The 17,188-nt window shown below is 44.1% G+C and overlaps 1 protein-coding gene across 3 annotated transcripts in view; it reads right to left on the minus strand.

The window, feature by feature from the left end:
- Nucleotides 1-17,188, minus strand: part of MSH4 (mutS homolog 4) — a 97,128-nt gene that overhangs the window by 58,997 nt on the left and 20,943 nt on the right. For all 3 annotated transcript variants that reach the window (XM_068239200.1, XM_068239199.1, XM_068239201.1), the window contains exons 7-8: nucleotides 14,140-14,312; nucleotides 8,000-8,067 (exon numbers count right to left, since the gene is read on the minus strand). In XM_068239200.1, coding sequence (XP_068095301.1) covers nucleotides 8,000-8,067; nucleotides 14,140-14,312 — 241 coding nt within the window. The remainder of the gene's footprint in view (nucleotides 1-7,999; nucleotides 8,068-14,139; nucleotides 14,313-17,188) is intronic.

A 17,188-nucleotide genomic window follows, 5' to 3' on the forward strand; every position in this document is an offset into this window, starting at 1 on the left:
GTGGAGTCTACAACAGCCAATAAAAATTCACCTTTTGATTTTCAAAGGGAATATTTAAGCTGCTACCATTCTCTTATACTGTTTAAAGCAGATGCCTCAAACCTGGTACAGTTGGTTACTGGGTGACTAGGGCCCAAATTCAGAAAGGGGGTGGAGCCACAAACAGCCAATAAGATTTGTTTATGGGAATATACAAAGTATTGATACCAAGGACCCCAAAGCTGATAAACTTGATAATTGAGTGACTGTATGTCAAGGTTAGAAAAAGTGGGCGGTGCCAACAACTACATTTTTAACATTGCAGGGTTCCCAAACTTTACACAATTGGCCACTGGGTGACTGGGATGAATATTCAGAAATGTGGGTGGAGCCTACAACAGCCAATCAAAATTCACCTATTGATTTTCAAGGGGGATATTCACATTGCTACCATTCTTACACTGTTAATGGCAGAGGCCTCAAACCTGATACAGTCAGTCATTGGGTGACTGGGGTCCAAATTCACTAAAGGGGTGGAGCCACAAACAGCCAATCAGATTTGTTAGATTGATTTCAGCCATTCTGTTATTGGCAGGGTTCTCAAATGTCAAACAGTTGGACACTGGGTGACTGGGACTAATATTCAGGAAAGTGGGTGGAACCTACAGCAGCCAATCAAAATTCACCTTTTGATTTTCAAGGGGAATATTGAAACTGCAGCCATTCTTACACTATTAATGGCAGAGGCCTCAAACCTGCTACAGTCGGTCGTTAAGTGTCTGGGGTTCAAATTCAGTAAAGGGACGGAGCCAAAAACAGCCAGATTTCTTTGCTGGATAAACTGCTTCCATTAGCACAATTTTGATGGCAGGAACCCAAAAGCTCACAAACTTGGTCATTGAGTAGTGACTGTGTGTCCAGGTTACAAAAAGTGGGTGGAGTTAAAAACAGATTTTTCTGGGGAATTGTAATCTGCAGCCCTTCTTCACTGTTAATGGCAGGGTTCTCAAACTTAGCATAGCTGGTTACTGGGTAATTGGGATTAATATTCAGAAAAGTGGGTGGAGCCTAAAAATGCCAATCAAAAATCACATGTCGCTTTTCAAGAAGAATATTAAAATTGCTGCAATTCTTGCACTGTTAATGGCACAAGCCTCAAACCTGGTACCGTTGGTCATTGGGTCACTGGGGTTCAAATTCAGAAAAGGGGACAGAGCCACAAACAGTGAATCAGATGTATTTCATTTCATGGGAAAATACAAATTATTGATGCCAAGGACCCCAAAGCTCACAAACTTGGTCATTGAGTAGTGATTTTGTGTCCAGGTTACAAAAAGTGGGCGGAACTAAAACCAAATTTCACTGGGAAAATATAAACTGCAGCCATTCTTACACTGTTAATGGCAGGGTTCACAAACTTTGCCCAGATGGTCACTGAGTGACTGAGATTAATATTCAGGGAAGTGGGTGGAGCCTATAATAGCCAATCAAAATTCACCTTTCGATTTTCAAGTGGAATAATTAAATTGCTACCATTTTTACACTGTTAATGGCTGAAGCCTCAAACCTGCTACAGTTGGTCATTGGGTGACTGGGGTTCAAATGCTGGAGAGGGGGTGAAGCCACAAACAGATAATCTGATTTGTTTAATTTCTATGGGAATATACAAATTATTGATGCCAAGGACCCCAAAGTTCAAAAACTTGGTCATTGAGTGTTTGTGCGTTAGGGTTAGAAAATGGGCGGAGCCAACACCAGTCAAATACATACACGGGCAATGCCGGGTCATCAGTGGGTGGAAACAAATACAAATTTCACTGGGAAAATGTAAACTGCAGCCATTCTTACACTGTTAATGGCAGGGTTTTTAAACTTTGCACAGTTGGTCACTGGTGACTGGGATTAATATTCAGAAAAGTGGGTGGAGCCTACAAAAGTGAATCAAACTTCACCTATTGCTTTTCAAGGGGAATATTTAATTGCTACCATTCTTGCACTGTTAATGGCACAGGTCTCAAACCTGGTACAGTTGGTTATTGGGTGACTGGGGTTCAAATTCAGAAAAGGGTGTGGAGCTACAAACAGCCAATCAGATTTTGTTCATTTCAATGCAAATTATTGATGCCAAAGACCGCAAAGCTCACAAACTTGGTCATGGAGTAATTGTGTGTTAGGGTTAGAAAAAGTATGCAGAGCCAACACCAGCCAAATACAAACCCGGGCAACGCCGGGCAATCAGCTAGTGTCAATTAAAGATTCAAACCTCTGTTCAAAAACTCCCTTCCTTTGTGCTAGATACCAGGGAGGTGCTGACAACCTGGCAACCTCGGGGTCCCTTCTTGAAGGTATCAACGTGGAATCCTTGTACAGGTTGATCCCGCATGAGGAGAGGCTCCGGGCAACTGAATTTAATTCAAAAACGTTTTACCCAGAAACTGGGGGAGTGAAACAATTCGTCTATGACTCAATTAAGCTTATCTTGAACTATAACTGCTTTTCCTTTGATGGAGTGTTCTACAGACAGATCAGGGGCATGTCGATGGGGGCTGTGTGCCTATGCCGGTCTCCACCTGGGCTTACGGGAGCACTAGGTGGTGTATGTGGATTATGTTTACGAGGCACATGCTGCTCTCCGGCTTAGGGTGCCCATACATGGTGCAATTTTTCATTTTTTTAGATTAGATAACTTAGATAGATTATTCCGTTAGATCGAATATAAAGACTTTTCCAGTAGGTCCAATCTGATTTTTCTCGAAAAAACGGGATAATCGTTCACATTTCTTGATTGAAAAATAAATATTTTCAACTTTCATTCGATTCGATTATTTAGATCGAATAAACGGGATAATCGAACGTTTTTATTGTACCATGTATGGCCACCATTAGATATATTGATGGCGTGCTCCTGGTCTGGACTGGCTCTGAGACCAATATAAAAGCCTTTTTAGACAGACTTAACAATACTGATAAAAATATCAAACTCAGATATACAGTTAGCGCTACATCTCAGAGACCCCATTTTACAGGAGAATATGGAAAACAACGGAAATTATATCGAGCCCAAGGAACAATTTGTCTGCATGGTGTCTAGCTATGGTTCACACTGAGAAGGCCTCCGGAAATTCCTCACAAAGAATCAGGGGATCCTGACAGCCTCACCGGAAATTTGGGACATAGTTGGTCCTAGAACCCTCTTGACAGCAAAGAGGGCAGAAAACCTTAAAGAATAATAAGTCCATAGTAAATAAACCAGAGACCTGATGAAGGCGTGAATACACCGAAACGTGTTGTCACATCACTGGCACACAGCAACCATACTGAGGCACCTGCAGTCTACTTACCACCTCAGACCACAACTGCGGTTGACCACAGGGGAGGGACAAGCTGTCACCCGAGTACGTACACTGGGGCTAGTCCCCTTGATAGGCTTATCATACACTACTTCCTTGCGTATTTTGGTGGCGTGCTCTTCTATTGGTTTATATATAATAATAAGCTATTGGTTTTCAAACTCAGCCATACTGAAAGCAGCCCTGTCCCATCTCTGTGGCTGTCCCATTTCCTCCCTGCGTTTCACTTGTCTCTGCAAACTCTCCAGACTGCAGTGTGTAAGTCTGCCAGAATTCTGCCGTTCTTGATTATGGCAGTACTGAGAGCTGGAAATGATTATATATCAGGTTACTAATCATGAGCTCAGTAGCAGATTAGTGTTGTGTGAATAGCTTGGCATGGTGAGCACAGTTGCAGTAACAAGTGACAGGAAATGCAGGTCACAGCTGATATGAGGTAAATTTACCTCACAGGCACAACAGCTTGTCATGCACTGACAGCAGGTTACCTGAGAAACTGACACCTGACCATTGTCTCTTCATCAGAGCTCTACAGGAACAAGGGACACGCTAATCATGGGTATTCATGTTCTGACACCATAATCATACACAAAGAAGCTTCCTTTGCACAACAATGGGTCAAAGAGAACCTGAATCACAGCTTTAGCTTCAGTGTACTGCAAGAGAATCGGAAGATGCATAAAAAAGACAGTCTGTGCCATGTATTTTAACCACTTAAGCCTATCTGGACAAGTATTTTTGTCCAGACAGGCACAGCTAAAGGCAAACTGGACGAGAATTCTCTTCCAGTTTGCAAACAGCGGTATCTGCGGGGTGCGCGGAGCCGCAGCCCGTGCACCCCGGCGCTTTTCCGTATCGGCGATTGGGGAAGAGAAAGGAAGCTTCTCTGAACCAATCGCAAGAATGTAACATTTTTTTTTACCTTTATTAAAGTGGACCCAAATTAAAAATACAAGATTTCAGAAATAAAATCTATTTTCTAAATTATAATAATAAATAGCAGCCTCTTTTCAGCTGCATGATGACAAATAAAAAATATTTTACATTTATTGGAGGAACCCCTCCCTTCCTTTCATATTACCGGGACAGAATCCGGCAAACTAGTGGAGTAGACAGTGTCCGGCAAAGGAGGAATTGCTAATGGCTGCCACCTGTATAACCCTAGTTATGAAAAGAGAATGTTGAAAGTATGCACTGAAATGCTCATAGGCTTGAAGGAGTGTTTATCTTTGTATGTGTCAGAGTGGTGCAACTAAATATTTTGAATTAAAAAAATGTTTGGGTGGTTTGGGTGCGCTTTAACACTAAAACACTGCCTTGTAAACCAAGCAGGGTTTATTGCCATCTAGTGGCGAAAAGTGAAATTAGCCCGCACAGATTAAATACCCACAGGTAAATACCCACGACATACATATTAACCACCCTGGCGTTCTATTAAGATCGCCAGGGTGGCGGCGCAGAAGTATGTTTTTCATTTAAAAAAAAAAAATCATGTAGCTAGCCTGGCGCTAGCTACATGATTCCCCCCTCCCTGCTGCGTCTGCGCGTACTGTCCGATCGCCGCCGGCGCATATGCCCGCCTTTAGGGCGTCCCCTGTCGCCATGGCGACGATCGCGATGACATCATCGACGTCACACGGAGTCCCGATCCACCCCTCAGCGCTGCCTGGCACCGATTGGCCAGGCTGCGCACGGGGTCTCAGGGGGGGGGCCTATTACGCAGCGGGTGGCGGCACATCGGTGGCGATCGACCCCCACACACAGCTAGCAAAGTGCTAGCTGCGTGTTTTAAAAAAGAAAATCAAAGAAATCGGCCCACCAGGGCCTGAGCGGCACCCTCCGGCGGTAATGGACGAGCTGAGCTCGTCCATACCGCCAAGGTTAATAAAAGATAAGTCCCTAAGGCAATTGTTTGGTAACTGGGGAGACGGTTTTGGAAGTGATTTCATTATATTAATTTTAGTAGATAAGGGCTTACAATTGATTGGACACAAAAAAAAAGTACACCTTTATTTCCAAATAATATATTGTCGCCATACATTGTGCTAGGAACATAATTTAATGTTGTAATAGCCGGGACAAATGGGTAAATGCAATGGGTGGGTTTTATTTATAGTAGCCCTGCTGATTTTAAAACTATAGGGGGTGAAATTAGAGAAATAGTGTATTTTTTCCTTTTTTGTGTGTGTATTTTGCCTTCAAAATGCATAGAAAATAAAGTAATTACTGAAAACAAGTATCGCTCACAAAAACCTTAATTTGTGGTGAAAAAAACAAGATATAGATCATTTAAGTGTGATGAGTAGTGAAAAAATGTATTGGCAAATGAATGGGAGGAACGCTGACAGGGGAAAATTGCTTCTGTCCTGAAGGTGAAAACACCTGCGGGCTGAAGTGATTAAAGAGAACCTGTAACAAAAAAAAGTCCCTTGGAGGGTACTCACCTCGGGAGGGGGAAGCCTCAGGGTCCCAATGAGGCTTCCCCCTCCCCTGTAGCTGCAGGCAGTCCAGAGCTGGCTCCCCAAAAGTGTCCCAGAATCCTCCTCGACAAGGCTGACAAGAGCTGATATATTTACCTCTCCTGGCTCCAGCGGGGGCGCTGTTGTGGCTCTTCCCTCGGAGATAGGCGGAAATAGCCAATCTCTGTCAAACCACTCTACTGCGCAGGAGACTTGCGCCTGCACAGTAGAGCAGCCTGACAGTGATCGGCTATTTCCGCCTATTTCCGAGGCGGAGAGCCGATTCTGCGCCTGCGCTGGAGCCCGGGAGGTAAATATTTACATCGGCGCCGCTCCGGGAGGATTTTCGCCGCCGCCGTGGGACCGAGGAGTACGGGGGAAGCTCAATAGGATCCGGAGGCTTCCCCCACCCGAGGTGAGTACCCCCCAGGGGAACTTTTTCCCCCAGGGGAACTTTTTGTGCGCCTGCGCTGGAGCCCGGGAGGTAAATATTTACATCGGCGCCGCTCCGGGAGGATTTTCGCCGCCGCCGTGGGACCGAGGAGTACGGGGGAAGCTCAATAGGATCCGGAGGCTTCCCCCACCCGAGGTGAGTACCCCCCAGGGGAACTTTTTCACATTACAGGTTTTCTTTAAAATAAAACCTGGAGCAAAAAAAATGTATGATATAATGAATTGTATGTGTAGTACAGATAATAGAGGAATAGTAGCAAAGAAAAGAGTCTCCTACTTTTATGTTCAATTATATAGCTTTTTTTTAAATAACATTGCATTTTGTCACAGTTGCAGTTTTAAAAGCACACCGTCTATAAAACAAAGCAGAAATAACGGCCGTTTGAACTTTTCTGTAGTCAGGGCTGGTGCACACAAAGAGCTTTTCTGAGCGTTTTAAAAAAAACGCCAGCGCTTTGAAAAGGGCTTGGCTAATGAATGGGATGGATCACACCAGAGAGATGTGATTTTCTCCCAAATGCAAATGTGGGTCCTGCAACATTTCTGCTGATTTCTGAAGCGATTCAGCCTCAATGATAAGTATAGGAAAGTGGAGAATCGCTCTGAAAAGCGCTAGATCAGAGCGATTTTTCCAAGCGTTTTTGTTACAGAAGCTGTTCAGTTACAGCTCTACTGTAAAAAAATATAAAAACCGCTATACCAACACGCTCTACAAATCGCTAGCTATGCTCAGAACATCGCTAGGCACATGCCTAGAATCGCCTTGAAAAAAATCACTTAAAGAGCTAAGCGTTTGCTTTTACACTAGTGCTTTTTGGTGTGCAATGGCCCTAAAACCTTATCTCAAGCTGTCTCTCACTTTTTCTTTGCTGTTTAAGTGCTTCAGAAAACAGGACTGTATTCGACCTAGTTGGGTCTAATAGCTCAGAGAAGCTCTTTTGCATTGATAACAACTGAAGTTTTTAACTCTTCCTGTGCTAAAAAATAACACGAGACTCTTTTCTTTGCTGTTAAAGGGGAACTTCAGCCTAAACAAACATACTGTCATTAAGTTACATTAGTTATGTTAATTAAAATAGATAGGTAATATAATCTCTTACCCACCCTGTTTTAAAACAACAGGCAAATGTTTGTGATTCCATGGGGGCAGCCATCTTTTTCATGGGGGCAGCCATCTTTTTCATGGGGGCAGGAATCTTTTTCATGGGGGCAGCCATCTTTTTGGTTGTAAGGAGGTGACAGGGAGCATGAGACACAGTTCCAACTGTCCTGTGTCCTGATCACCCCTCCCAGCTGTGGGCGCTAGGCTAAATCTCAAATTAAAAAAAAAAATTTGCACCAAAACAGCAGAACAAGAACAACATCAGAAATCCCATAATGCTTTGCACAGCATCAGGAGAAGAATGCCCGGGCAGTTTTCTTCTGTGCAGCTAAAAATGAGGCTTGGGTAAGAAAAACAAAGTTCTGATGCTGTGAAACTATTAAAGAAACACCAAGCCTTTTCAGTGCTGCTGAGTAGATTTTTAGTCTGGAGGTTCACTTTAAGGTTCTATTACTTAGCTGTACTACACATACAATTGATAATCTCATAAGTTTATTATCACTTTAGGTTTGCTTTAAGAAGCTCAGACTTTCCAGAAGCCAACTTCAGATGCACAGTCATTGCGCCACCCTCGTCCTCAGAACGTAGGTTCTCTCCTATTGAATATTGAGGTTAAATATTTCATATTATACATCAAATGTTATATTTGTACTTACGGTATCTTGCTTTGGAATTTGAATAAGACTGGACAGAAGCTGCTCAGTATCCAAAAACCTGGAAAGAACTAGAAATACAGCAATATCGGGACTTGTATACATCCCTCAACAAACAAAACTGGAGACGACACACAAATGGCTCAGCAATTCAAACTGTATTGGAAGCAACACATGACAAGTTTCGGGTGTTGCCCTTCCTGAGGTGTCTACATCCCTGGCAATATGTGATCAATGGGACCTAAAGTGCAACTCCGGAGAAAAGCTTTTTACTTTAGTTTCAATAAAGTGAGGAAGGCTTAAAGTGTACTAGAGATGGATTAAAATACCTGGGGCTTTTTACAGCTCCATTCAGGCTAATCAGTCCCTCGCCATCCGTCCTCTGCCGGATCTTCTGATAGGCGGGCTGGTAATTCCGCCAGTCGGCGCAGGCGCAGTCTGGCCGCGCGTGTTCCCGAAGGCCAGGAGCGGTCTGTGCCTAGCAGAAGATCCAGGAGGCGGAGGAGGATTGTGAGGGACCGATCAGCCTGAAGGGGGCTGGAGGAAGCCCCAGGTATGTATATTTTTTTATTTTAATCCATGTTTACTTTAAAGCCCTCTGTAAGGTTTTTCCTGCTGGCTGTTAAAAATATTTCCCATCATTTTGCAATAAGGATACAGACAGAAATGAAATCCACACAGATATTCTAACCCTCGTCAAGGCCAGATTTATACTTTTTGTCCCCATATGCCAAGTATGTTGTGCCTCCCCTTTCTTGTCCCACAGGTCCCCTCCCATTCCATGTGCAGCCCCCTCTTCCATGTGTATCATTCATGTACTGCAGCCCCTCCCATTCCATGTGCAGCACCCTCTTCCATGTGTATCATCCATGTACTGCAGCCTCCTTCTTTCATGAAGCTCCCTTCAGCATCAATTTCCCTTTTTCATGTGTTGCTCCCCATTTTCACCCTTCTCTTTCATGTGTAACCCACCTTTCATGTCCAGGTGCCACTTACCCTGCAGCTGTCCGAGGTCTGGGCCTTTGAGGCCTTTCCAGCCCTGACCCTCATTTCCTATGGAGTTCCACAAATTTACCCTGTTTTTCCCAGTTTTGGGTGGCTATAAATGTTCCTAGAAAGCACAATGGCAAGGTTTCCAATGGGAGATTTAACAGGCACTATCAGAGCAGACATCAGGGAGGGACAACTAATGCAAGGGGCATGGGACCCCCCACTCCAATGGGCGGCAGCCTGAGGTATGTGTTGTCGCTTCCCTCGTGTACTGCTCCGTCTCCCTCCCCACTTCTTTGCTCATCCTGGTCTGTAGTTAGAGCAGAGCTACAAGAAAATGGCTGCCAATGTCCACAAATGGAGCAGCGAGGCAAGAGACAGAGCAGGGACCTGAAGAGTGATGTTAGCGCTGGAATATGGAGCTGGTGAGTTAGCCGCCAGCACATGCTACTGGGAGCAACTACTCCTAGCTATCTATGCTGCAGGCATCTACTCCTAGCTATATATCCTGCGGGTACCCACTCCTAGCTATATATCCTGCGGGGACCCACTCCTAGCTATATATCCTGCGGGCACCTACTCCTAGCTATATATCCTGCGGGCACCTACTCCTAGCTATATATCCTGCGGGCACCTACTCCTAGCTATAGATCCTGCGGGCACCTACTCCTAGCTATATATCCTGCGGGCACCTACTCCTAGCTATATATCCTGCGGGCACCTACTCCTAGCTATATATCCTGCGGGCACCTACTCCCAGCTATATATCCTGCGGGCACCTACTCCTAGCTATCTATCCTGAGGGCACCTACTCCTAGCTATATATCCTGTGGGCACCTACTCCTATCTATCCTGAGGGCACCTACTCCTAGCTATCTATCCTGCGGACACCTACGCCTAGCTATCTATCATGCAGGCACCTACTCCTAGCTATCTATCCTGAGGGCACCTACTCCTAGCTATATATCCTGTGGGCACCTACTCCTAGCTATCTATCATGCAGGCACCTACTCCTAGCTATCTATCCTGAGGGCACCTACTCCTAGCTATATATCCTGTGGGCACCTACTCCTATCTATCCTGAGGGCACCTACTCCTAGTTATCTATCCTGCGGACACCTACGCCTAGCTATCTATCATGCAGGCACCTACTCCTAGCTATCTATTCTGAGAGCACCTACTCCTGTCTATCCTGCAGGCCTCTACACCTAGCTATCTATGCTGCGGGCACCTATTTCTAGCTATCTATCCTGCGGGCACCTACTCCTAGCTATCTATTCTGCGGGCACCTACTCCTACCTATCCTGCGGGCATCTACACCTAGCTATCTATCCTGCGGGCACCTACTCCTAGCTATCTATTCTGCGGGCACCTACTCCTACCTATCCTGCGGGCATCTACACCTAGCTATCTATCCTGCGGGCATCCACACCTAGCTATCTATCCTGCGGGAATCTACTCCTAGCTATATATCCTGCAGGCACCTACTCCTAGCTATATATCCTGCGGGCTCCTATACCTCACTACCCATCCTGAGGGCACCTACTCCTAGCTATATATCCTGTGGGCTCCTATACCTCGCTACCTATCCCGAGGGCACCTACTCCTAGCTACAGTATGTATCCTACGGGCACCTACTCTTAGCGATATATCCTGAGGGCACCTACTCTTAGCGATATATCCTGAGGGCACCTACTCCTAGCTACAGTATGTATCCTGTGGGCACCTACTCTTAGCGATATATCCTGAGGGCACCTACTCCTAGCTATCTATCCTGCAGGCACCTACACCTCACTACCCATCCCTTTGTCCAACCATAGGAACAGAACGCTTATCTACCAAGCTTTTGTATTGCCCCCTAATGTATTTATACATGTTAATCGGGTCAGCTCTCAGTCCTCTTTTTTCCAAGCTAAATAAACCCAGTTTGCCATCCTTTCTTGGTAAATGAGATCCTTCATCGCACTGATTAATTTTGTTGCCCGTCTTTGTACCTGTTCTAAAAGGTCAATGTTCTTTTGATAATGTGGTGCCATACTCCAGATGTGGCCTCACAAGTGAATAATACAGAGGGAGTAGTATACTAGCATCTAAAGATATTATTTCCCGTTTTATGCATCCCAGAATTGTATTTGCTTTAGCTACCACTACTTGGCATTGTATATGACTACTTAACTTGTTATCAAACAGTATTCCCAAGTTCCCCAATTCTGATGATTACCCGCTGTATGCCATTTATTTCATATGGCGCCCTACCATTGGTACATAATGTTTTTAACAAAATGCCATTTATTTGATAGGACTGTTAATTTATAGTATATTCAATTGATGCCATTAGTAGCAACCTTCTACAGATTACTGTATATCTTCAAAGTAAACACATTTGATGTGACATTGACTTGCTAGTTATAAGGTTTACCATTGCCGTCTAGAAGAAGAGAAGTTATTGCTGTGAAAAGTGTGTCAGGCAGTTTTGTGATGCACTACCTTTATAGTTATGTCCAATTACAAGAACATTATTGGGATTCTGACATGTACAAAAGAAATGTATTGCTGCTTTACTGATGTGCATAATGTGTATATGTAATTTGTCATTGCATATGCCATTAAATGTTGTTGTTCTTATCCTTTTATTTACATGGATACAAGGTCACTAGGGATGGCCCAGCCTTGGAGAACTCATGGAGAAGCACATGATCAGTTCGATCAGCTGATAGATTTGTAAGGCTCTGATTTGCTGGAAGCAATCAAAAAAAATTGCCATTTCTCACTTTACCTATAAAATAACCCTAAAGCACTTTCCAAGCAAAAAGCTGCTCCTGATTACTGTAACTTCAATACTTTTCTGGCCTTATTCCTGCAAATGTTATGCTGAACTTGGTGGCTGGCTGGGGCCATTCTGACAATAATACTGTGTACAGCTGCCCTGATTTGTCACTGATAGATTTAGTGTGCAGGATCATCTCGATTGATCGCATTGTTCCCCTTCTTATCTCACCCGCTTGATGCACCATGCCGTCATCCCTCCTCCCCCCTACATTGCACCACAACAGCCTAGCAATATGCTCATTCCAAACATGAGTCTGCATGCCATATAATGAATGATCAAATGTATTAATTGTGAAAAAAGCCAACGTTTCAGGTTACATAAGGGTCCTTCATCGGGGTAAAGCAAAACCCTTTACAAAACGGAAATAGTCTAATCTAGCAGCCTTGGCATCTGCAGTGTGCTTTGAATACCTACAATTCCCTTTTGTCGTTAGAACAAAGGCTTGAATGCTGCCAGATTAGGTTATTCCCATGGTACATATATGGATAATGCTTTAGTATAAGTAAAAGCAGAGGTGCCTCTCAAATGCCAGTTTATTGTACTGTTTCAGTAGACAACAAGAATCCCTGGTGGTTTTGCGTTGCCCTGATGAAGGAATCATTATGTGGTCCCGAAAGACTGTCTTCCACCAGAAGAGGTTTTTTGCACCCAAGGACATCTAAGCTCTCGACCTTAGGCAATGTGGAATTCCCACATGATACTTAATACAACCTAGCAATGCCTTTGTACAGCACTTGACTAAAAATATTCTCCCAAGGGACTGAGTCTTGAGCTCTGCGGGTGACAAACTCTTTGACTGCATAGGCACTTTAGTACTTTTTATTGCAAGTTGGGCGCTTAAAAATGTTAAACAGTTAAAGAGAACCTGAGGTGGGCAGATGGGACACAGAGGCCTGTTCTCTGCCTTATAACATGCCTCTGTGTTCTCACACCGCCGCTCGCTGCCCCCCCCCCCCCCCCCCTCCAAGCTATAGCCCCCCGTGATTGGCAAAATTATTTGTCGCCATCTCTGAGTTAAACACAGGGAGAGGGATTCCCTGTTCAAAACGCCTGCCAGGGGCATTCTTACAGGATTTCCAGAGCTGCCACAGGGCAGCCCTCTTTCCCTTGCCATGCCCCCTGCCGCTCCCCCACCTCCCTGCACGCTGGATGAAAGAATGAATCTCTCGTCCCACAAAAGTGAAAGTGGGTCAGTGCGGCCCACAGGAGCTGTGTTTTTTTTTTGCGGCTACCTGATCTGCTCAGTCCCCCGGATTAGGTAGCCTACTTTTTTATTAATTTTTTGAGCCCACCTCGGGCTCTCTTTAAAGCAAGATAATTAATGGCAACACTTAGGCCCCGTTCACACTTGCGGTTTTGTCAAAACCGCACCGGATGTCCGGACCGCACCGTATCCGGACCGGACCTGATCCGTACGGTTCCTATCCGGATCCGGTCCGGATCCGGTCCGTTTGCATCCGGTTTCCGTGCGGTGTAAACACGGTTGCGGTCCGGATCCGGTTTCTTAAGGAGATAACAACCTGTAAATACCTGGGGTCTGGGAGGTCAGCAGAAGGGTCTGGGGTCATTGTTGGAGACAGGTGGACGTGTGGAGACCATCCGTGGATACAGAGACTGCAGTTGGGACCATGGATCCAGGCATTTTTCGTATACCTGGGAATTCTCTGTTGTTCGCCTCCTCGTTATCAGACTTATATCAGACATGTTGCTGCCTAGAGCTCCAGCATGAAATCGCTGCTGCCCCACTCTGTGAACTCCATGTGGTCCCCATCCAAAATGCATAGGAAGTGGGGTAGAACGTCCGGTTTTTGTAGCCAGTGTGTTGTGCGCTCTCCGGTTCTCATTACTTTGTATTGGCCGGATGGTGCAGTCCGGCTCCGCCCCGGATACGGCTGCCGGAGGAGCCGGACCAAAAAATAGCGCATGTTGGAACGGACGCCGGAGTCCGGATCCGGTCCGGCTCCGGTCCGGCAGAACGGACGCATGTGAACGGACGCATAGGCTTTCATTGCTATTGCCGTGCGTCCGTTCCGTCCGTTCTGCAAGCGGTCCGGCTCCGGCACGGCGATTCCGGACGGCCACCGCTAATGTGAACCGGGCCTAACAATGTTGAGTTCTCACACATTGCTTTTCTTTGGACTGCTTACTATTATGTTTGCAATAGGCCATATCCCTGTCTTCTGACATAAATTATTAACACAACAGTATGATTTTTTGTTGTTGAAGTTTATAAGCAGTGGCCATTTCCCCATGTGGCCTGATGTGACCTTAACAAATGCCCATCCCCCGCTGTGTGCAAAGTTTGCTGAAAGAATTTTCTCACCTGATTGGAGTCCGAAGAAAAGCTCCTCATTTTCCAGAAACTCCTGGACACTGTCCAGCCTTGTGTTGATGGTTTCCAAATCAATAAGAGGCTCCAGGATATTTGCCCTGAGTCTGCGGCTCCCACCGGGAGTCTTAGTGTTGTTCAGTACTCCGAAAAGACTGTGGCTATTCCTTGACATTAAAAAGTGTGTTAGCAAATTTAATAGGCATGAAAAGCAGAGAGGACAAACAGCTGTAATCTGAATTTATTGTGGAATTTTCTGTAGGTCGTTGGTACTTATGATGTGAAATGAGAAGTCAAACGAGGAGTAATGTTAAAGGATACCCGAGGTGACATGTGACATGATGAGATAGACGTGTGTATGTACAGGTCCTAGCACACAAATAACTATGCGGTGTTCCTTTTTTTTTCTTTGTCTGCCTGAAAGAGTTAAACGTCAGGTATGTAAGTGGCAGTTCCTGTCTGAGTCAAAACTGGGTCAGACTACAGTGTGACCCCCACTGATAAGAAATTACAACTATAAAAACACTTTCCTAGCAGGAAAGAGATAAAAAGGATCAATAGTTCATAGATTTTAGCTCTACATACTTTAATGAATGTGTCATTGAGCAAATACAATAAAACAGTAAAAACTTAAAAAAGTGGATTTAAATATAAGATAAAACTGTGGAATATCTGAAAAAGTCATTTTAGGAGAAGGAGGATAGATACAATTGTTTATTTGATTAGTTTATTTTCACCTCAGATGTCCTTTAAATAACCCTTCAACAATGTTTAAGTGGATCTACAGTCAAAAGTTCCCCTCTGCGCCAAAAGACTGGCCACACCAACTAAAAAAAGCTTAATAAAATGTACTTTCACCCAAAGTTTTATGGACTTTATAGGAGAGGAGCTGTGAGCCATACTAACTTAGAAAAAAACACATGTACTGTATAAGTAGATAAATATTTGCTCTACTTACATAACATAGGTATTGCACTGTCCACATTTTGATTTTAGTGATTTTTCTACAGTAAAAAAAGAGAAAATCCTCCTTAGGATTTTCCATCTTAACTGTGTCTATTTTGAAGCCAATCCTGATGTAATTTCCTCCCTTACTCTCCTCTGCCTGATTGTGTATGCATTGCCAGCCCATCCCCCAGGCTTCAGACACTCCCACCCAGCTCTGAGTGATTTTATCAGCTTCTACAGCATTAGAAATATTGGCCAATCAGAGAGGAACTGAGGTGTGGGAGGGTAAAACAGAAGGGAAAGAGGCTTCCGCCAATCAGGGTGCATTAGCTATGTATGAGGGAAAAGTAAGGAAGAAAAAAAAAACAGCATGCCCTGCAACTTCCTTTATGCGGCAGATGTACCAAATAAGGGCCAGGGAAACTGGGGAATAAAACAGTTTGCTTATTGGGGAGGAAGTAGCACAGATCCTGAGCAACAGAATGCTTTTTTCCCCCCTCTCCTGCACTGGTGTCTGATTTAATTGGATATGAATTAGCACACAAAATGACTGGGTTCGGTGCCAGCTATGCTGTAGCCAGCGGGCAAGAGGGGTATTTTTCACAGATATACTTCCAAAAGCCTCCACCAACTAACTTAAAGGATACCCGAAGTGACATGTGTCATGATGAGATAGACATGAGTATGTACAGTGCCTAGCACACAAATAACTAGGCTGTGTTCCATTTTTTATTTCTCTGCCTGAAAGAGTTAAATATCAGGTATGTAAGTGGCTGACTCAGTCCTGACTCAGACAGGAAGTGACTACAGTGTGAACCTCACTGATAAGAAAGAGTTAAATATCAGGTATGTAAGTGGCTGACTCAGTCCTGACTCAGGAAGTGACTACAGTGTGACCCTCACTGATAAGAAATCCCAACTATAAAACGCTTTCCTAGCAGAAAATGGCTTCTAAGAGCAAGAAAGAGATAAAAAGGGGAATTTCTTATCACTGTAGTCACTTCCTGTCTGAGTCAGGACTGAGTCAGCCACTTACATACCTGATCTTTAACTCTTTGAAGCAGAGAAAGAAAAAAAGGAACACAGCATAGTTATTTGTGTGCATGGCACTGTACATACACATGTCTATCTCATCATGTCCCATGTCACTTCGGATATCCTTTAAATGTGCACCGGCACTCACTGAGACACACCAAATCACGATTTCATCAACTTCCAGAGGGCTTCCCTATTATCACTGGCTGAACGGGTTGCATGGCTATTACAGCCAAGAACTCCCCTGAACCTGAAGTAAGAGGGATATGGAGGCTGACATATGTATTTCCTTCTAAACAATACAAATTGCCTGGCTATCCTGCTAATCCTCTGTCTGTAATTAGTGATGGTCATGTCAAGAACTCGTGGAGAAGCATGTGATCAGTTTGGTCAGGTGATAGGTACAGTATAGCGTATTATGGACACAGAGGTGCCAAAAGGATAAAAGTATCTAAAAAGTTTAAAACATGATGAGGCAGTGGTGGGCTCACCCCCTCCAAGCAGACACACACAAAAATTCTTGAGGGAAAAAAAATTACGTTATCTTCGCAGTTTTCACGTACATTGCAAATTCCCATGATAAAAATACCGATCTTTTGCGCTTAAATAGTCATGGTGAAAATATTGTTTTCGGCATTTTCGCTCTAAAAATATCGTTTTACACGTGTTCACAATAAAAATATTGATCTCGTGCATTTCTGCGCTAAATGCAAAAATCCAAGTGATTTCTTGGATTTTCATGTTTTTGCGTTTAGCACAAAAATGCACGAGATCAATATTTTTATCGTGAAACCATGTAAAACGATATTTTTAGCGCAAAAATGCCTAAAACAATATTTTCACCATGACTATTTTAGCACGAAAGATCGGTATTTTTATTGGGTAAATTTGCAATGTACGTGAAAACCGTGCAAGATAACGTGATTTTTTCCCCTCAAGAATTTTTGCTTGAAAATTGAATTTAACATTATTTTTGCAAGAATTCATGCGAAAAGAATAGTAGCAGTTTCGCTCATCACTGCTCACAATTACCTTTTCCACTGTCATTATCCCAACTATT

Source organism: Hyperolius riggenbachi, chromosome 6 (assembly GCF_040937935.1).
Source record: "Hyperolius riggenbachi isolate aHypRig1 chromosome 6, aHypRig1.pri, whole genome shotgun sequence".
Taxonomy (NCBI): Eukaryota; Metazoa; Chordata; class Amphibia; order Anura; family Hyperoliidae; genus Hyperolius; species Hyperolius riggenbachi.